This window comes from Maniola hyperantus, chromosome 21 (genome assembly GCF_902806685.2).
Source record: "Maniola hyperantus chromosome 21, iAphHyp1.2, whole genome shotgun sequence".
NCBI lineage: Eukaryota > Metazoa > Arthropoda > Insecta > Lepidoptera > Nymphalidae > Maniola > Maniola hyperantus.
This window is the reverse complement of record NC_048556.1, coordinates 3,872,313-3,894,968: the sequence shown is the minus strand read 5'-3', so window position 1 is coordinate 3,894,968 and position 22,656 is coordinate 3,872,313. Positions and strand designations below refer to the sequence as shown.

Genomic DNA, 22,656 nt, shown 5'->3' with positions numbered 1-22,656 from the left:
TCGAGCCTCTGGATGTGTATAGGCCTGGCGACTTCATGACGCTTCAGCACCGGCTTTCCTATCAGAGTCTTCTCAGACATCGTAACCGCTGGAAAAACAACACTTCCATTCATAACCAAACAACGACAACGAGTCGCGATTTCAGTGGCAAAGGAAACAAAAAAGAATCTTAAATACGATACACGATCTCGCTGCAAAGCTATCATACACAAATCGCGACAATTTCCATTAACATAGGGCCCGGGAAAGAAAATATACCGAGATTACTTACGACAAATTCGTGGTCCGCCACGATGAGCTCACCTTCATTACTTAACACAAAATTCCACAGCATTCACAAAATGGCGAACGAGAATATTCGACAAATCGCTGTCAATGTCGCCGCCCGAGCGGCGCACTAACTACTCATTTCGTATTTGAGCTTGAAAAAACACGAACCCGCCATAATAATCCTCGAGATTGTACTTTATAAGCATTATAATTCTATCCAATGGGCAGTGAAATAAAGATTGTGACAATAGATTAACCAATGATCGCTATCGGCACGATATCAGTCACCAATCATAGAGCAATAGATAACAGAAAATCATTTCGTAATAGAAAACAAATTCTTTACCGGATTTTGGATGCGTTCAGTTTTGTTGATAGAACCTCAATAAGTTGAAAGATCTTTTTTTACAAAATAATTTTCCTTGACTTGCAAGTTATTTTTGTCTTAAGCACCACCAAAGTAGAATTATTATCTGTTTAGTTTCTGCTAGATTTAATTATTAAAATCCAGCAGAAACTAACTATGCAAAACATTAGTTAACAAACTATTTATATTCGGTAAATAGTTATGAACTCAAATAAAATCGTTATCAGTAATCGATTGAAATATTTTGCAACCATAGGGAGTAGCAAGGATCGTACTACTCTCTAACGGTTCTAAGTTAAAAATCTCTAAAACGATATTTTTTTAGAGTTAGACAATATCATCGTCATCGTGATCAACCCATCACCGGCCCATTACTGAGAAGGTCACCTCTCAGGAGGGTTTAGGCCATAGTCCGCCACGCTGGCCTAATGGGGATTAGTAGACTTCACACACCTTTAAGAACATAATGAAAGACTTTGAAGCATACAGGTTTCCTCACAGTGTTTTCCTTCGCCGTTAATGCAAGTGATATTTAATTGCTTGAAACGCACATAACAAAAAAGGTAGAGGTGCGCGCCCAGGACCGAACCCCTGACCTCCCGAATAGGAGATGGATATAATATTTAAACCATTAGGCTATCATGGTTCACGGCTATAGGACAATACCTAGTAAAATTAAAATGACTGATTGCCCACTCAGAACAAATAGCTGGATTGCCGATATAAAATCTCTATGTAGGCATGGTACGCGACAGGTCGAGATGACTCCGAATGCCATCTCAACCTGTCGCGGACTATACCTAGTTACCTACCGTGTGATTTTTTTATCAGCTAGACAAATAATTTTAACTAACTATATTAAATATGTACATTTTGTCTTAAATATTACATTTTAAGTAGTTAGTTACGTAGTTAACTAGTTACCTAGGTATATAAATTAACACTTTTAAATCAAGCCGAAGAAAACGTGAATTTGCGTAAATTGCCAATAATTATGATAAAATTGATACTTTAAAGTATTGTGACATATATTGGTATGTATTGAAAAATAAAACTAACTATATTTTTATTCTGATTTTATTTCGATAACCTAACCTACTTTTTACTTTTAATCGATAGTCGATAAAATCAACGTGGCATGTAGCACCACTAAAGACGCTAGTGCATTTTTGTACCAACATTACAAAAAAAATTGATCGCCCATGTATCACCCAAACGATTGATTATGTTTTATTCTGTGAATTCAAAGCACTAAACTTTCAATATTCAAATGGAATGAAAAATAAATTTAAGTTTTAAATTTTCATTGTATTTTATGGCGACCCCCGGCTAAATAAAATTATTTTGTAAGTTACTCAGTTGGCAAGATTCTTTACATCCGCAACAATTGCAGCACAAGTTGGTTCCAAAATGGTGGTCGTTTGTTGTGGCTTTCAAGTGATTTGTTAAATATTTCATCTTCGTAAGTAATATTTTATTCACTATACCCATTTGAAACTTTAAAAATTGTAGCAAGTTATGTTTGCATGAAGTTCATTGTTTACACTCTGACGTTTGCATAATTATGTGACCTTACGTTTCCTTCAGTTACAAAGGAGCATATCCTCGCTGTAAAGTCGTAAATGTTAGCTTCAGTCATAAAATAATGCATTACTTAATTGGCCAGGCATCTACAAGTGTATGAAAAACTATATAGTGTTATTATTTTGCATCCTAGTATCTTAAAACAAGAAAACGAATAAGCGCGGGATCTGAGGCTTGAATTTGGCCAGGCGTCAATTGCATTCTAATTGCATGCCACTCATCCTGAATTACTATCATTGCAACCGGTTTTGTTATTAATATAACATAAATATCTGTGAAACATTCATAATTTACTCTTTATGTTGACCGTATCTAAAGACCCCGTAATATTTATAACCTAAAAATATTGCCGGGTGCGGCGACTGCAGGCGTACCCATTAAAAAAATACAGATTATAAATAATTATGTTGTGTCTTTCAGATGCACTTATTTCTTGGACTTGAGTGTTTCCAACAGGAGTAAAATATGGATGATAAGGACAAAGTACCAGGAAGTCAGGAGGGTGATGGTAGTGAAGCAGTCCCACAGACTTCTAAAGACTCGGTCGTGGACTCAGTGGTTGCAAGTGGTGATACCAACTTTAGTGATGTAATTAGTGAAGATAGTCTCCTAAATCATATGGATAAAGACAGTGATAGTGTAAATAATGATAATAGTGAAGGAAATGTACAAAAAGAGGATGGGATGGATAAAGGTTTGTTTATAATATACATACTTTACTATACTACTTAGCACTGTGCATCCTAAATCCGCACTTAATATATTATTGCATGATTTTAAGTCACAGATCAGGTAATGCTTAGGTCACACAAGCTATAAAATAATATTCAATACTTGTGACTTGAGCAAGTTAATTATTGTGTGGTTATTATTGCTTCGCTACACTTCACTTACACTTCGCTACACTCTAAATACACTATGTATTTAGAGTTAGTATTAGTATCAGATCTCTCTAGAGAGAGCCAGCGCGTGCCAGACCTTCATTAATTTTATAGAAGCTGAAAGTTTCTTTGCATATTATCCCTAACAATGTTTGTTGGATCGTGGTGGGTTTGGGAGATAACAGATAATAAAGATTTAGAAAATCTTAAGTCAAGGTGTAAAGTCCAATATTTTATATTTTCTTCGAAGTAGTGTTAGAAATACACGTCATGGCATATTGTGGCAACCCTCTGTCAGACCCCCTTTTAATCTTAAAGGATGTCTGGCAGGAGGTTGCCATGATGTTGGGGACAATACGTAGATAAACTTTCAGCTTTTATAAAATAACAAAGGTCTGGCACGCGCTGGCTATTAGTCCAGTATAGATCAGGGGTGTTAGCATGATTATTATGAAATTTTTATTGTCAAATGTCAGCTATAAGATCTACCTACCTGCCAAATTTCATGATTCTAGGTCAACGGGAAGTACCCTGTAGGTTTCTTGACAGATAGACAGACAACAAAGTGATCCTATAAGGGTTCCGTTTTTCCTTTTTAGGTACGGAACCCTAATAATGTCAAAACAAATCATTCTATTCTCATTCAGTGAGTAAAAAATTTCATTATTAAAAAAAAGGTCCTCCGAAATTTGGTTTGGTAAGTCATGTTTCTCAAAATCCAAACAATTTTACAGAAACACCAGAAGACAGTTCTGAACCAGCGTCACAAACAACTTCCCAAGAATCCAAACAGGATACTCTTCTGAAAGAAGAAGAAGAAAGTGCATCTCAAGATGATTTAGACAATGATAAAAGTAAGCAAGAAAATGCAGAAGCTACAACAGACCATGAAGCAAATGAAAGTAAGGATCAAAATGATTCAATCGATGAAAGCAAAGATGATGATGAAAAGAGAGAAGTTGGTAAACCAGAGTTTGAGACTGCTCCTAATGTGACAGAGGACTCACAGGAAGATCATACTCAGGTATTTACTGTTTATATCAATCACTAGCCATATCATCCATACTAATCCATACTAATATTATAAATGCGAAAGTGTGTCTGTCTGTCTGTCTACTAGCCTTTCACGGTCCATCTGTAGAACCGATTTTGACGAAATTTGTGTGTGTATGTGGAACCAACTCCCATCGGCGGTGTTCCCACTAGATTATAACTTGGGGTTATTCAAGGGGCGGACCAACAAATTCCTAAAAAGCCGGCAACGCATCGGCGGCTCCTCTGGTGCTGCAAATGTTCATGGGCGGCGGTAATCACTTAACATCAGGTGACCCGCCTGCTCGTTTGCTCGCTATATCTATTAAAAACACAAACAAAAAAATTTGGTCCAGAGACAGCTTGTATACCGGGGAGGGACATAGGTTACTTTTTATCCTGGAAAATAAAAGAGTTTCCACAGGCTTTCAAACATCTACATCCACGCGGACTAAGTCTGTGGAAGCTTTTGATTTATCGTGCAAAATGTCGAAAAATACGTCTGTAGTACGGAATCCTTGGTGCGCGAGTCTGACTCGTACTTGGCCGGTTTTTGGCATGGATATAATTTTTATCCCGGAAAATCGAAGATTATTTTAAAAACTAAATCAGCTAGTATTGTTATCAGTACCCTTATTATAAATGCGAAAGTGTGTTTGTTTGTTGGTTTGTCCTTCAATCACGTCGCAACAGAGCAACCGATTGACGTGATTTTTTGCATGGATACCCATGTTAAAGACCTGGAGAGTGACATTGGCTACTTTTTATCCTGGAAAATCAAAGAGTTCCCACGGGATTTTTAAAAACCTAAATCCACGCGGATGAAGTTGCGGGCATCAGCTAGTAACTTATTACTGCAACTGACAGACAATTTCTGACAATTCTTCTCCATAAAACCTATGAAAATTAGCTGAAAAGTATAAAACTTCACAGGCACTGGATCCCTTTGACACACTGCTGAAAAGCGCGGATACAAATGCAGAAACGTCCAGCAAAGATGCATCCGCCACTGTGAACCTTGATGACGATGATGATGACGACACTCAAGCAGACCGAACACCTGCAGGTAATGACTTAGATAGTACACCCCCAGATATGGACATATAGTAATACTACACAAGTACAGTGCAGTACGCGGCAGAAAGTAATGTACATCGACGTTTAAAAGGAGATAGAGAATTTGAAGAGCATTGTCTCTGTCGTTGAGACCGACAAAACATCACATAGGTATGAGTGACAGAGACAACGCTCTACAAAGCCGAAATCTAATATTAATTTAATTTAATTTAAAACTTCTTTATTGCTTAAAACTATGACAAAAAATTAAAAATACAGGATATGATATTAGCTCCCAGCCGGCCAGTTTGACTATACCAACTCATACGTATCTTAACTTAGTATTGTACCTGCTATCATTAGGGTTCCGACCTGAAAGGTGCCAAAGGGACGCTATTACTAAAACTCCGCCGTCTGTCCGTCTGTCAACGGTCTGTATCTCGTGAAACAATAATTTGAGACCTGAAATTTTCACAGAATGCGTATTTCTATTGCCACTATAACAACTAAGTAATACTAAAAATTTCAAAATTGCCGCCATGAAAATTAGAAAAAAATATGTTATTTCTTGTACGATGGTATGGAACCCTTCCTGTGCGAATCGCATTTTTTTTTTTAAAGATTTTTAGCCATGTTAAATGACTAATATTCCCCTTTCTTCTCCAATTAAGCGTCAGGCTTGTGCTAGGAGTAGGTACGCCAATAGTGCAACGGCAGTAAAACTTAAACTTGACAGATTTTTCTGGCACTCGGCACAATCTGTTTCACTACAATGAGCCATTTTGTCAGGTGCAGTTTGATAATTTTGTGTCAGATGAGGAGCATCCAGAAGAAGTGGGCGAGGAGCCGGGGGCTGATGAGGAGGTGTGCCTGCTACCAGATACGGAGCGAGAGATATCAGAGGCTGACAAGGCTGAGGCGGAGAAGGTTTTGGCCGAGAAACGAAAACGAGATGAAGGTAACGTACGCGGCCGAAAGTAATGTACATCGACCTTAGTTGTCCCTGTCGTTGAATCCGACAAAACGTCACATTATTATTATTTTTAACTAGCTGACCCGGCGAACTTCGTACCACCCAACAGTCGATACTTTAATTTTTTTTTAATACTTTAAATTTTTCTCTCCCTAAGAACCATCCTCTAATATTATCCATACTAATATTATAAATGCGAAAGTGTGTCTGTCTGTCTGTCTGTCTGCTAGCTTTTCACGGCTCAACCGTTCAACCGATTTTGACGACCCGGGGGAGGGACATAGGCATAAGGAAGGACATACTTTTTATCTCGGAAAATTGAAGAGTTCCCACAGGATTTTTAAAACCTAAATTCACGCGGACGAAGTCGCGGGCATCAGCTAGTACTTTATATAAGTGATAGCTTCGCTTTTGTCGGGTGCCCACCGCAGCACCTCACAATATTTTTTTGTGTAACAGAAGCAGCAATAGCTGCAGTACCAAAGGAAGAGACTGAAGTGGTGGAAGCAGTTGAAGGCGCTTCCGAGGAAGCGGCCCCAACTGAAGACATTCCCGACAACCCTGACGCTGCCGACGCCGACGCCGACGCAACTGAAGACGCTTCGCGGGAAAATGGCGGCGGTGAGACTATTCTTGTGTAGTTAATTCTTATTTTTCTGTTTTCTTGACGTCATCAGTACCCTTATTATAAATGCGAAGTGTGTTTGTTTTGTTGGTTTGTTGGTTTGTCCTTCAATCACGTCGCAACGGTTCAACGGATTGACGTAATTTTTTGCATGGGTATAGATAAAGACATAGGCTACTTTTTATCCCGGAAAACAAAAGGGTTCCCACGGGATTTCAAAAAAACCTCTAATTCTACTAGTCATCAGCTAGTCTGTAATAAACTATTGAAAATGGGACAACCGATACAAAAGTACACAGCATAAAACTACAAAGTAATAATAATATTGTTAATATTTCAGAGAAAGAAAATGAACAGGAAGAAACTACAGAATCTGAAGATACCGAGTCTTGCGCTATTCGACAGATAAATGAGATGACTGCAATCTGCATACAGTGCGGAGAAAGCAAACCCTGCATATTCCGGTTTTCCAACACGGATAACAACTTCACCTACATTTGCTCCTCGCCTTGTATCAAACTCTTCATAGCTAAACATCCTGGAGTATTTTCAGTTGTAGCGACGTACATGATCGAGGAAATAACGCCGGAAATGTTAACTTGTTCCGAATGCGAAGAGAGAAAGATATGCTACTTCTACTACAATTTTGATGGAGAGGACACAGTGTACTGTTCACCGGATTGCTTACACAGCATGATGGGGGATGAACGAGAAAAATACACGTACAAATGGCGTAGAATAACGGTGGAAGAAAAACAAGTAGCTATAGAAGACACGTGTTGTGTCTGCCAAGAAACTAAGCAGTGTGCATACGGAATGTACAGATATGGCCAAATTCTGTCTATATGCGAACAAAGTTGCTTAAGAAACTTGAACGCTCAAGAAAATGGTAGATATATCTTGAAAAAGAAACGGGCGCAGCGCAAAGTTGTCGTCCCAGTAGTTGTGCGGCCGAATCCTCCGTTATTGAAACTCAAAGTTATAAGCAATGCAACGGATAAATACTTGGATGAAGCGTATAAAATACAAGCGAAAACTCCGGCTATGGTGCAAGCAGCACGGGACGAAAGGGAACGTACATTCTTACGTTCCTGTATGCAATGTCGTGCGATGCTGGCTAACGATGAGAAAATGCTGACATGGGAAGCCATGGACTTTTGCAACGAAGTGTGTTTAGGAAAGTATCAGAATTTGATTGGCTCGAAATGCGCGAACTGCAAGAAGAATGTTCAACATACTAGTTTGGGGAAGTATTGTGTCCGTTTCGGTTATGATATCAGACAGTTTTGCAACTCGGGTTGCCTGGAGGAGTTTAAAAAGGGGTTGAAGATATGTTGTTACTGCCAGAAAGATATATCGTCTGGGAACGAAGGTTTTTTGGCTCCAGTCGGTGATAAGGGACAGTTTAAGGACTTCTGCTCACAGAATTGTATGGAGAAGTTTGACCAGATGAGCAAGAATCCGATACCTCAGCCGGTATGGTCCAAGTGCGCGGTGTGCTCGCTGGAAAAGGCGACGACTATTGAAGTGGAGGTTGGGAAGGACGCTCATCAGAGGCTGTGCTCGGACCCCTGTTTTGCCGCTTTCAAATTCGTCAATAATATGTTTCCAGGTAATTTATAATATTTTTTCTTAGAACACGGTATTTGACAACTAGGTCAAATCAGCGGACTTGGTATGCGATATTCTAAGAAATACTGGAATGTGACGTCACATCCTAATGACGTCCTTTTTTTAGTTTAATCGATAATTTGAAATGGTTATTACACATAAACTAACAAAGGACGTGGATTTTACGTATTTTGGAAGACCCTCTATTTAATAATCACTGAAAAATAATTTATTTTTGATGTAGTCAAATCCCAATTAGTATATTTTTTTTCCAATCAAAGTAATATACCATCAGTTTTTCTCGAGTAGCACTGTTTTTTTTAAAAAACCGTGTTTGAAAATCTAAATAAATGTTGAGACGCAAAGCACACCTACAGAGATAAGAAAGCGTTTTTCGATAAGATAATTCAGCTCAGGTTTTGATATTTACCTGTCATAACAGCAAACTTGGCGGCGCTAGGCTGCCTCTTTAGTCTACTTTGGGTTTTTTAAATCATTTATTATTTTTTCATCAAATTTCAACCATATTAATATTAAAATAGTAAAATAAAAGGCTGAAATTTAGGTCACCCAAAAAAGACGGTGCTAGGGTCGCATCCCCGCTTCGCCCCCGGGGGGGGTTTGGAGTTCTGGACGGCAAAACGGGATGAAATAGTATGTAGTCATGTAGTTACAGCACACTGCTAAATTTTCTTTTAAAAAAGAAAGTAATGATCTTTTAATATTCCAGAGCATGGTCGCTGAGTGTAAAAAATACTTCGAAAGGAAAGTGAGCGCATACTTCACGATCTACGAATCGTCCGTTCCCTTCTGTTTCTGCTCCAAGCTGTGTATGAACATATACATCAGCAACTCGCGGCATATAGTGCCGTGCAACTGGTGCAAAGGAAAAAAGTACCACTTCGACATGATAAGGCGGGGCCAGGCCAACGGCAGTCATAATGAGTGCTCACTCAACCTGTCTCACGCTGTACCAGGTCTCCGTTTAATGCTGTGTCTTCGAGAAGGTAGCTTTGTTCTTATTACCCTTAGTTTACACGAACATGTATTTTTGACAAAACTTGTAAAAAAACTGGTAAGAAATATTGTCACTTGTCAAACTTGTCTCACTCTTGTTCCCTCTCTTATTTTCTCTCTCTTTCTTCTCGCACTCTTTCTCACTCTCCCCCCTCTCCTCTTTCCTCCCAACTCATGATTCTTTTGCCCCTACACTATTTATTTTTATATAAATCCGGCAGCACTGAAATCAAAAGAAGTATTGTTTAATTAAAAATTCGACTATAGTTATACCCAGGTTTCACACAAATCTGCCCATAACTTTTCGCTCAACTTTTCTTAGCCATCTATCTGTTTGTTCATAGAATGAAGTGCGACATGTGCAAGCTGTGGCCATGGCGCCAGTACCACCTCACCATGTCGGACGCGACGGTGCGCAACTCTGCACCTACCAGTGCGTCATGAGCTTCCAGGTAATCTTTCTATATAGTAACAGACTGACTGACTGACTGACTGACTGATCTAACAACGCACAGCTCAAACTACGGGACGGATCGGGCTGAAATTTGGCATGCAGAATTCTATATGACGTAGGCATCCGCTAAGAAAGGATTGTTGAAAATTCAGCCCCTAAGGGGGTGAATAGGGGTTTGAAATTTGTGTAGTCCACGCGGACGAAGTCGCGAGCATAAGCTAGTATAAAATAAAAATAGCGCCATTTATGCCGCATATTTTGACACTCTCAAAGAAATCAAAACCTATAAGTCACTTACTGTTGACCTAGAATCTGGCAGGTAGATAGGTCTTATAGCACACGTAAGAGGAAAATCCGAAAACCGTGAATTTGACCAAAACTAATATTAAAATGTAGATAACTATATCAAGTGGGATATCATATGAAAGGGCTTTATTTGTACATTCTAAAACAGATTTTACTTATTTTTATGCATAATAGTTTTGATTTATCGTGCAAAATGTAGAAAAAATTACGACTGTAGTACGGAATCCTCGGCGCGCGAGTCTGACTCGCACTTGGTCGTTTTTTTTTGGATAAAATTTTGGAACAACTACTGATGGTTTTAACGGTCTTACTTAGAGTCAATACTCGAAGCAAGCACCTCAAGAGGTGGCCGGCGATGCTGTAGATCAACCAAGGCAGTACCCACGGGCGCTCCCAGGCGGACCTACGCGCCTGCGCACAAGAATAACGGTGAGTAATCACTGCGCTCGAAGGAACGGTCCCTACAATGAAAGGTTTTCTAATAACATTACCAACCAGAAACCAAACCACAACCAAGACAAACAGCGTGTAGAAACCAAAGGGGTTATGAGGTTGATGGAACTTCCATATACCCCTTCCAAGTTAGCCAGCTGCCACCAATGTCAGCCCTGCATAGTACATCAATCTGCCGCTCTATTGCAGCGTCACTGACGCTGTGGACGCTCGACTTTTTCCACCTTAAAAGTACGTTATTGGTCAAATTAAGTATATTCTTCATCTGCTATTGAGACCAAATCAGGTTAATAAATCCCTTCCAGGGAGACTGACAAAATATACTATTACGATATTTTCGTCCACAGCAACGAAAACTCAAACCCGTTCCGGACTACCGATTATATCGAACGTGCAATCCCTAGCACCGATAGCACCCGCCCCTGTACTACAACCCACGCGCGCCAAATCGAAACGACACCAACCTCCGCCGCCACCCGAGCCAGAACCCCCAGCAGCGCCCAAAACGCCTCCACCACCCCCAAAACCGCCAACACCGCCACCTCCGCCACCCCCAAAAATTTACAACCATGTTATAGTAAAAACCTTACCTCCACATGAAGTCGCGAACAAATCAACTATGTCTAAACCTATGATGGTTTCTAAAGGGGTTTCCTGTAGACCTCATCCGTGTACTAAAGAATGTCAAACTGATTCAAGCTTAGAACGTAAAGTTCTTATACCTGTACCCGTACCAATATATGTCCCTGTACCATGCGCCATGTGGTCTTTACCATTCCCTATACCAGTTCCAATACCTTTACCTATTCCTACTCCAGTGTTTATACCTACCACGAGGAATTCTGCGAAGGGTATCATGAAGGAGATCAATAAGATACACGATAAATGCCCGACTGATCCGTTGAAGCTGAGTTGCTATGATGGCAGAAATGGTGGCTGGAGACAAGAAGAAGGATCAGAGCGATTCCGATACTGAGGAAGACAATGGTTCGTATTATATACTAAACTAATACATGTTCTGTTGTTGCTTTTTATTACAGAAACTTGTGTTTTTTTTTGTTATAGAACAAATTAACGGCATTATTACCTTTTATAATAAAATCCCGCAAACTATTTTGGACTTACCTTTGCACAAGTTTAAAAAATCTATTAAAAATATGCTCCTGAAAAAAGCATATTACACAATTGAAGATTATCTAAATGATAAAAGAGCGTGGATTTGACCTGCAGCTCGTTCCAGCAACGCACAAGACTGCAAATACTATTTTATACATGGTATAATCTTGTACCTATATCAAATATTTGAAAAGAGCAACCGCCGAGTTTCTTGCTGGTTCTTCTCGGTAGGAAAGGCATTCCGAACCAGTGGTAGATGCATCCGACTATTCGAAAGTACTTGTAAAAGTTATTCGAATAAAAAAGATTTTTATTTATTTAATCAGACTGATAAATTATTTTTTTCATTTTACTTGACTTTGTTCCTGTGATACCCAGTACCCATGTTATAATTATCATCAATTGATTTGCAATTAAATCGAGTCTAAAAGTAGTTTAAAAAGACTCGGTTCGAATGATCAGACCCCCGATTGTGTAAGAAAAACGTATGCATCGTAATCGGTAGCATCTTCTGCCCATTGATTGGTTGAATTCACTGTTCATTTTTTCACAGCCAATCAAGGAATTTGCCACCGATTACGGTGAAAACGTTTTTCTTACACTATCGAAGGGCAGGTTTCCAAAGACTCGTGCCCTATTTCTTAGTTCAAGGCTTGATAACTACTACATATTTTTAACTCAATAGTAATGTGGATAGTAAACTCTGTAGTAAACAATATCTGAACTTAATTATTGACAGGTGTAAATCTAGCGCTATCCTTCTTTGTGGGAAGAATTGTGAAAGGGATAGCAATACATTCCATCATTAAAGTTCAAACGTTTAATGAGGTAATTTCCCTTAGAAGAAGGCTTCAGCCCAGTGGGCGGGATAGACGGGAACAACGCGTTTGGCGAAGACATGCTTCAGATGGCGCTGAAGATGGCCACGGAGTATGAGGAGCAGCCCGTTGACCTGGAGTCGGCCATGACTGCCAACACCATCACACCCAGCTCACACCCTGGATTGCCAGGTAAATTTAAAAAAAACTTGGCTTGCTTCGTCATGAGATCTACCGATACACGCCCACTGCTGGACAATGGAAATAGGTCTCTTATAGGGACTTCCACCGCCAAGGTATTGCGCCGCTTGATTCCAGCGTACCTATCGTGTCGCAAAATGTACGAGATCTTGCGCTGCTTGATGGTTTTAACTTACTCGGTCTTCTGCATCCGGGCAAGAACTTCAGCGTTGGACACCTTAGCCGTGCAGCTTATCCTGCGATACGTCCACATTTTGAAGGCTTCGATCTTTTCCCGCAAGTCCTCCACTAGGGTCCATACCATGCCTACCATATAGAACTATGGGCCAAATAGCAATAGAGTTAAACCTGTCATTTTTGTTATTATTAGTGACTAGATGATGCCTGCGACTTCGTCCGCGTTGATTTAGGTCTTTAAAAATCCCGTGGGAACTCCTTAATTTTCCGGGATAAAAAGTAGCCTATGTCCTTCCCCAGGATGTAAGCTAACTCTGTACCAAATTTCATTGAAATCGATTAAACTGTTGGGCCGTGAAAGGCTAGCAGACAGACAGACAGACACACTTTCGCATTTATAATATTAGTATGAATTAGAGATTAAACCACAATGTCATGGATTTTGTTCAGGTCTGGAAGGCGAAGGCATGCACCAACACATGATGGCCCTAGAGCAGCAACGCGCGGTGGCAGCACTACGGGCGTCCAGCGTAGCCGTCAACGCGGGGGCCAGGAAGAGGGTTCCGCCTCCCGCAGCAACTCGAACGAGGCAGTCTAAGAGACGCCGCGAGCCCGCGCCCGCCCCGCCGCCCGAGCCGCCCCGCGAGCCGCAGGAGAAACCTGACGCGAACATGTGCCTCAAGGTGAGTTAGCACTTAGCCATGTCTACCATGACTAATATTCCCCTTTCTACTCCAATTAAGCTGAAAACGATGTTTTATCCGTGCCTCGTCCGGGCCTCGTGCGTGGCGCGGATCGTGCTCGCCGCGTGCTGGCATAATCATCCCTTATTCGTTGACCAGATTCCGTTTTTTCCGTTTTTGTTTTTGGTTTTTCCCCTTATTGGTTTTTACTTTACTACTTTTTCCTCTATTCTCTCTCCATGTTGAGTTTTTTTTTCTTATGTAAATTCTATGTGTGAAAACTTGTCATTAGCTTCAATTTTCTTCTGCTTTGATCTATTTACTTTTTATTAGCTGTAAGTTTTCCTGTAAAATAAAATAAATGTGCAGTGCTGTAGTGCGGTCCTGCCTTGAAGCTTAATTTAATTTAAATATCTTTATTGCTTAATACTATCACAAAGAATAAAGCTTGTGCTAGGAATAGGTACGACAATAGTGCAATGGGGCTTGTACCGCTGACCTTTCGGATTTCAGTCCGCTGCTTTAACCGTAAGGCGATTGAGGCTAATAAAATACATCAAATTTTCTGGTTGAAACTAAAAACCCTTGTCTCTTCCAGTACACGTTTGGCGTGAACGCGTGGAAGCAGTGGGTGATGACGAAGAACGCAGAGATCGAGAAGAGTTCGATACGACGGAAGCCGTTCAAGTCGGAGATCCTGCAGCTAACAGCGGACGAGCTCAACTACTCCCTATGCCTGTTTGTGAAGGAGGTGCGCAAGCCTAACGGCAGCGAATATGCACCAGACACTATTTATTATTTGGTTTTAGGTGAGTCTTTATTTTTTTTGTCTTTTTACAGGGTTCTGTACCCAAAGGATGCTCACGGGACCCTATTTACTAAGCCTTGGCCCTATTTACTAAACACTGATCTCGGAAGAGTATTCCAGACCCTAGTTATGCGTATAAGGAATGATGACGCAAAGCGTTTCGTACGCGTAGATGAAATGTTGACGACATAGGGCTGGAAACTAGCCCGGTGCCTTGCGGTACGGTGGTAGAAAGGTGAGGGGGGGGGGACAAGATCGAATAGAACAGAAGCCTCCTCTGTCTGCTTGTTAGCGGGCTGTATCTCATGAACTAGGGACAACCCTTGAAATTGAAATTTTGTAAAAAAAAAAAAATTCAAAAAAATTTGAAAGTACTTGTAAAAGTTTATTCGAATAAAAAGTTTTTTTTTTAAATGAAACTTAACTTGTTTGCAGGTATACAGCAATATCTGTTTGAAAACGGCAGGATAGACAATATATTCACGGACCCCTACTATGAGAAGTTCACGGACTGTTTGGACGAAGTGGCGAGGAAGTTCTCAGTTTTATATAATGACTCGCGTAAGTATCATCACAATACGGTATTTGACAACTAGTCAAATCAGTAACTTTTTATCAAACGTCAAAACGCGCGCTAAGTATGCGAGATTCTATGAAATACTGGTGTGTGACGTCACAATCATTTGACGTGCTTTTTTTAGTTTAATCGATAATTTAAAATGGTTATTACTCATTACAAATTGAAAAATTGTTTGAATCAGATATAAATCAGACGTTTACCGAAGTAGTTCACTGGCTCGAAAATAATAATCTACAGATTAATATTGAAAAAACTAAATTTGTTGCGTTCAGAACTACAAAAGCTAGGGAAATACCTATAACGATTCAATATAATAATTCAATCATTGAAGAAGTCAACACAATTAAATTCTTAGGCATTACATTAGACCGTCACTGCACCTGGAAACAACACATTAATGACCTATGCAATAGAGTAGAAAAGTTTGTGTATGCACTAAAAAGACTTAGGCAAGTGTCAAGTAAAGAAGCGGTGCTATGCGCGTATTATGGATATGTGTCGTCTGTACTCAGTTACGGAATTGTTGTCTGGGGAAACTCAGTAGATGCAGATAGAATTTTTAAAGTCCAAAAAAAATGCATTCGTGCTATATGTAACGCTCACTTTCTGGATAGCTGTAAGCCCATGTTCAAAGAACTTAAGATATTACCCCTACCTTGTATCTACATTAAGGAAGTCTGTATCTTCGTCAAAAAGAATCCCGAATACTTTAAAACTCATGGCCAGGTTCTACAAAGAGTAACAAGGCATAAAGATAGACTGCTTGTACCCAGAATCAAACTAACTTTATATAGACAAAATGCATTTTGTATGGCGATTCAAATATTCAATAATCTACCAACGGCCATGAAAGAAATGACACTTCCTAAATTTAAACGGAAGCTACACGAGTGGTTATTATTTCATTGTTTTTACTCGGTTAATGACTTCTTAAACTTCAAAGAACGATAATTTGGCGGATAAAGTGTTTGTTGTTAACAATTACTAATCTAAGTACTATAACTAATAATAATTTTAATGACAGCATGTTGACATACTTTTCTCCACTTTTGATGTCTGTTTAAATAATATTTTATTAATTTTAATAATTGACATTTTGTAATCGCAATATTTTATTTTGTTTCGTACTCAATATTCTCCTTTAAATACTAATTATTGATGACTTATTTAAATTAGGTATATATTATTGACATTATTGTACTTAATAACATTGCACGCCATACTTGGTAATACACTGTTTCCAAAAAAATATTGTAACACCACTTCACGTGTATTTTTTGCAATAAAAAATTATGAATTATGAATTATGAATTACACTTAAAACCAACAAAGGACGTGGATTTTACGTATTTTGGAAGACCCTCTATTTAATAATCACTGAGAAATAATTTATTTTTGATGTAGTCAAATACCCAATTATTCACAATATTTTCATTGATTATGACGAAATTTTGTAAGTATCACAATTATTCACAATATTTTCATTGATTATGATGAAATTTTGTCAATTTTGTACCTATTGTCACCACCTAGTCTCTCCTCACCAATGGTTGCCTGGTGGAAATTGCTCTAAGCAATAAGGCCGCCTTTGCAAAAAATTGTTTTAGTTTATAGGTTCTTTGTTCTTGTTTTGTTTTGTGTGCAGTAAAGTTTTACGACAATTTACAAAACGTCAGATTTATCCGAGATTAATAAAAAAAATTAAATTAAAAAACCTTTACAATAGGCATGATATTTACGGCCAAAACTAACAATCTTTCTATTGTAATCTGTAGATAAGAAAAAGACTATACGGTTTTTATAACAAATTAGCTAAGTAACATATCGACAAGTTACAGATAGGATTGGTTTTAATGTATTTTTTAAGTAGTTTAGCGCTAACAATATGAAACCTTTATATGTTTGTTACAGAATACATAGTGACGAGGGTGGAAGAGGAGCACCTGTGGGAGAGTAAACAGCTGGGAGCACACTCGCCACACGTCTTACTATCTACGCTCATGTTCTTCAACACTAAGCATTTTAATCTTGTAGTAAGTATAAGACATCGAATGCGTGATAGTGATTCACACGGCCGCATCCTATTCAGGAGGTTAGGATTCGACCTGGCCTTAAAACGCACATAACTCCGAAAGTTAGAGGTGCATCTCTAACTTTTCGGAGTTGTGTTTAAACAATTAAATATCTGTCAGTCTATAGGAAAACATCGCGAGGTAACTTCAAGTCTGCCAATCCGCACTTGGCTAGCGTGGAGTCTTCATCATCGTGATCAACCCATCGCCGGTTCACTGCAGAGGTCTCCTCTCAGAGTAAGAAGGTATTTGGCGTGTGCAGATTGGTAGACTCCACACTTTTGAGAATATTATGGAGAACGCTCAGGCATGCAGGTTTCCTCACGATGTTTTCTTTCACCGTTAATGCAAGTGATATTTAAACGCACATAACTCCGAAAAGTTGGAGATGCGTGCCCGGGATCGAACCCTTGACCTCCGATTAGAAGGCGGACGTCGTAACCACTAGGCTATCACAGCTTCACTATGGCTTAAACCATTCTCATTCTGAGAGGAGACCGGTGGAGTAATTACGTAAAACGTTGCAGTAGCGACAACAGTATCAATGCGACAGTTCTTTTGCTGTCTCTCTTCTTATTTAGCTTTGTGGCTATTGCTGTCTCTGTCTAGCCGGACGTTTGACAGCATGATCGCGAGATCTGTCGCAAGCCTGTCTCGAGATACGTAATCACCCCGCTGATGATTATGAATGATTGCAGACGGTGGAAGAGCACATGCAGCTATCGTTCTCGCACATCATGAAGCACTGGAAACGCAACCCCAACCAGCCGGGCCAGGCCAAGATCCCCGGCTCCCGGAACGTCTTACTGCGCTTCTACCCACCACAGTCAGCGCTTGGTAAGAACTATCTGTATAATATTGCATGGAAACGATTGGCTTTGTATTCAGGCGTTGTGTTACGGCTCAGTGATGTATAATAAAGGTAGAGAACTTACCGTTTAGCTGGAAATGCAAAAAAAGCCATTTTTCGCAAACTTTGACCTTGAATAATTTTTGTGCAAATCCTTCATTAACAAAAAATATTCAAGGTCAAAGTTCATAAAAATGGGTTTTTGGGGACTTGACAAATAAGGGGGTAAGACTATATTATCTTTTATTTATTTGTAAATTTTATTTATTTTTCAGAGGCGAACTCGAGAAAAAAGAAAGTATATGAACAACAAGAGAACGAGGAGAACCCACTAAGGTGTCCAGTAAAGTTGTACGAGTTCTACATTTCGAAATGGTAAGTTGCCTAATTTGGTGTTTACGCCTTTAGTACACTAGCGTATTTGCACGCGGAAACGAAACTATTGACGATTTTATGCTTTAAAGTTACCCTTTTTACGCACCCTTCAAAACTATTTTTTAACTAAATAAAAGACAAAGTGCGAGTCAGACTCGCGCACCGAGGGTTCCGTATTACAGTCGTAGTTTTTCGACATTATGCACAATAAATCAAAAACTATTATGCATAAAAATAAATAAAAATCTGTTTTAGAATGTACAAGTAAAGTTCTTTCATATTGGTATAGTTATCTCACTTTGAAAATTGAAAATACTAATATTTGTTAATTTTAATTTTTGGTGATGTAACCACAATTTCACGAGTTTCAGATTTCTTACGTGTGCTATAAGACCTACCTACCTGCCAAATTTCGTGATTCTAGGTCAACGGGAAGTACCCTCTAGGTTTCTTGACAGACAGACAGAGAGATAACGAAGTGATAAGGGTTCCGTTTTTCCTTTTGAGGTACGGAGCCCTAAAAATCGGTCAAGTACGGGTCGAAGTCGCACACAAAGGGTTCCGTACTAGAAACAACACTATTTTTTTTTTTTTTCTATTCTCGCCAGACTTGGCTTCTGGCTTGACTTGAAAAACTTTTTACAAAGCCAATATCAAGCCAGTGCTGACTGCCATTGAGACTGGCAGCCAGCGATGGCTTCGTATAAACAATGCTTTAGCGTAAAGGCGTTAATTTTTTGTACCAAGTGTAAATGTGTTGGTGTTAAAGGCATTAGAGCCAGATATTACCTTGTTTGCCGAAAAGTATAATAAAATAGTTCTAGTTTTTCTTGTTTTGTTATTAGAACTTTAATATACTGCTGTTTAATTTTAGTAGATGTTTTTTGAGTTTTTTCTTAGCATTTTAGTCCATTTGGAAGTTACTTTAGATTTAGACTCATTTTTTATCTTCCTGCGTCAAATATTTGGCTTATTTTAATTTTAATTATAATCTTATAGACCCAAGCGGTCGATACAGAATTCCTTATATTTATAGTTTACTAGCCGATAATACCCGCAACTTCGTTGATGTGTTTTGCATGTTTAAAAATCCTATGGGAATTCAAGGTTGTAAGTTAGCTCTGTGCCTAACTTCGTCAAGACCAAATCAGCGGCTGAACTATGAAAAGATAACAGATAACATAATTTCGCAATTATAATATTAGTATGAGAACATGGATTAGCAGCAGTACCTAAATAAACAAAAGTTCATTTTAAAAAATATTGTGTATATAAGTGTATAACAAAATAAGACAAACTTCGATGAAATCTTATTGGCCTACAATATCTCGCTCCCAAACATGTTCCCCAAAAAACTACTGAACCACAACGGACCTTTGAATTTATTTAATAAAAAATTGAATAGTATTTTCAATTCTAGCCCCGAGTCTGTGCGTACTCGGAACGACGTTTTCTATCTACAACCAGAGAGATCGTGCGTGCCAGATTCGCCCGTGTGGTACTCAACTCAGCCGCTCAGCCGCGCCGCGCTGGCCAAGATGTTGCATCGCGTCAAGATGGTCAAGGAGATCAACATTGCACTGCTTACCAGCTAAGGTAAGGTAACGATTGGTCTAAGGTTGAGATCTATAGAGCGCACTTTGACTTTGCTCAGACTTAAGTAATTCTGGCATAAATCTGTCTCGTTTTGACTTCAAATTAAGTCTGAGCAAAGTTAAAGTGCGCTCTATAGATCTCAGGCTAAGATTCCCCCGAGTGGTACTCTACTCAGCCGCTCAGTCGCTCAGTCGCATCGCATCAAAATGGTCAAGGAGATCAACATTGTTTACCAGCTAAGGTAAGGTAGCCATTGGTCTAAGGTTGAGCTCTATAGAGCGCACTTTGACTTTGCTCAGACTTAAGACACTGGTAAAACGAGATATGGCATAAATCGGTCTCGTTTTAACTGCAAATTAAGTCTGAGCAAAGTCAAAGTGCGCTCTATAGATCTCAGCCTAAGATTCCCCCGAGTGGTACTCTACTCAGCCGCTCAGTCGCGCCGCGCTGGCGAAAATGTTACATCGCGTCAAGATGGTCTAGGAGATCAACATTGCATTACTTACCAGCTAAGGTAAGGCAGCCATTGGTCTAAGAATAGAATATCATCATCTCCACCCTATCGACGGCCCACTACTAAGCTCAAGTTTCCTCTCAGATGAGAAGGATTGAGACCATCGCGGTTGCCGTATATATTTTCAAATTTTTAAGCATGTCAACTCTTACCCGATTTTTTTTAAGCAACCGCTCGCGACTTAGTCCACATGACTGTTTTTTTTTTGAAAATCATTTTCTTCCCTGAGATGTAATGATATAGTATGTTGGTGTACGTTTGGTCCACAAACGCCAAGATAGGTCAAACGAATGAACCGTGAAAACATAGCAGACAGACACACACATTGATGCATTTATAATATTAGTATGGATTGCTTTGTTTTTCAGACTTTACCCTACAATCATTCGGTGGCATGAGAGAAGCTGGACCAGCTTTTTGCAACTTCCTTCCACATCCTTATGGAGCATTATTGATGAGACAACAGTGGTGTTGACATGAACAGTTCCCTTATGGTTGTAAACATGGTTACAATGTATATTTTTTCTACTTTGTATATCAGTATGCGAAAGAACAGTTTGAGATAGTCTATGAATGATTTTTTAAATATTGCAATGGTTTTAGAGTAAGGGCCAGTGTAGACGAGGGACTATTGTCCGCGGAGGACAAGTCCTTCATGTTTCACTACGGTGTTTCGCCGTACTTTAAGGCTAGCGCACACCGGCGGGGTGATTACGTATCTCGCGACAGGCGTAAATCTCGCGATCATTGCTGTCAAACGTCACACGTAACAGCGGCTACAGAGAGACAGCAATAGCCACAAAGCAAAGTAAAAAAAGAAGAAGAGAGACAGCAAATGAACTGTCGCATTGCTACTGCTGTCGCGTTGCTGTCGCTACTGCAACGTTATACGTAATCACTCCGCGGATATCTTTACCCAACGTAAACTATGCTTTGTATATTTCGGTATTGAAAAGCGCGGTGGGATGCGAGGGCATGCTGAGAGACCCCAAGGCATGCGAAGTAGGCAGCGGATGCCGTGACAAAATTGGGTATTTTCCTACTTTTGAATTTGATAAATATTATTACTTTATTATAAACTAGGATTAAAATAATGATGTACCTACGCTGAAAAAAATATTAAAATCCAACAAAGATTTACGAAGTTACAGGCATTTTACTTTTGGAGTGGGAGGATCTCCCATCCCTTTCTCGCAAAATTTGTATGAAACCGCACGAAGCTACTATGGCATTAGTATGTAAGGTGTGACGTCAAAATGCTATATCGCTCTCTCTGTCTAATCAGAAATATTTAAATGCTTATAACTTTTTTGTTATTTGATCTATTTAATTAGTTTTTTCAGTTTACGTCCATCATTTTTATCCTAGTTTATAATAAAGTAATAAAAAATTGGAGTCAAATACCCAATTCCCTGCCATGCCGTTCCTGGTGTGTGCTAGCTCTCGGCATGCCACGGTATCTAATAAACCGGTGACATCGTTTAGTCCATCGTGTGCGTTATACGATGCAGTTTAGTGACCCATTTTTGTCCTTCGCGGACAACCCTCGTCTGCGTAGGCCGTAAATATTCGGTATGGAACTGTTATCTATGTACAGATTTTTTTTAATAATGTAAGAATTCGTCTTATTTTTCCCGCAGTATATTTATGATTTCATTCTGTGTGTGACCTAATTTTTAAATAACATCACGTTTAATATCTTGATGAGAACATAATATTAAATTTGTAAATACCCACGCTAAGCGTAAGCGAAATGCATCGTATTTTTTTTTAAATTTTGAAAATGTATAGATACATTCGTAATTATTATTGAATAATGACAAATTGTGGACTTAATTAATAAAATCGTTAATCCTCAGTGCTAGGACATGAATTTATTATGTTTTTATGTAATATCGATTACATATTTGATAGATTTAGATGTAAGTGAAAATTCCATGAGTTTAGCGAGGATGCACACTTTTGTTTAGTAGTATTCGTTTTATAAATCTTAAATGTAACTGTAATATTCTCACAGATAGAAATTTTTATTAAAATAAATAAATTAGTTTAAGGAGCCAGATTCGTATAATATTTTTAAGTATATAAGCATCAGTTGCGAGGTTGCGGTAGTTTATTACTGTGTAAAAAGAAAACTGATTCTCGTACTATGCGTTTCATTTCGTCCTTTATTCCTTAACCTCCTAACGGCGGTTACGCACTCATCCGATCAGAGTCCGTGATAAGTTCCGAAGCTT

The 22,656-nt window shown here is 39.1% G+C and overlaps 1 protein-coding gene across 1 annotated transcript; it reads left to right on the top strand.

Annotated features, from left to right (window-relative positions):
• Window positions 1-1,833: 1,833 nt before the first annotated feature.
• Window positions 1,834-22,566, top strand: woc (without children). Its single transcript, XM_069505946.1, is given in 26 exon segments — window positions 1,834-2,099; window positions 2,642-2,915; window positions 3,837-4,126; window positions 5,068-5,200; window positions 6,005-6,148; window positions 6,623-6,784; window positions 7,129-8,400; window positions 8,802-8,815; window positions 9,130-9,357; window positions 9,359-9,385; window positions 9,387-9,406; window positions 9,761-9,834; window positions 9,837-9,868; window positions 10,492-10,543; window positions 10,546-10,605; window positions 10,977-11,538; window positions 11,540-11,616; window positions 12,588-12,755; window positions 13,392-13,624; window positions 14,223-14,433; window positions 14,868-14,993; window positions 16,924-17,045; window positions 17,783-17,921; window positions 18,210-18,309; window positions 19,730-19,905; window positions 20,788-22,566. Coding segments are annotated over 24 exon segments (4,650 nt in total). The 5' UTR covers window positions 1,834-2,099; window positions 2,642-2,686; the 3' UTR covers window position 19,905; window positions 20,788-22,566.
• The last annotated feature ends 90 nt before the right edge of the window (window positions 22,567-22,656 follow it).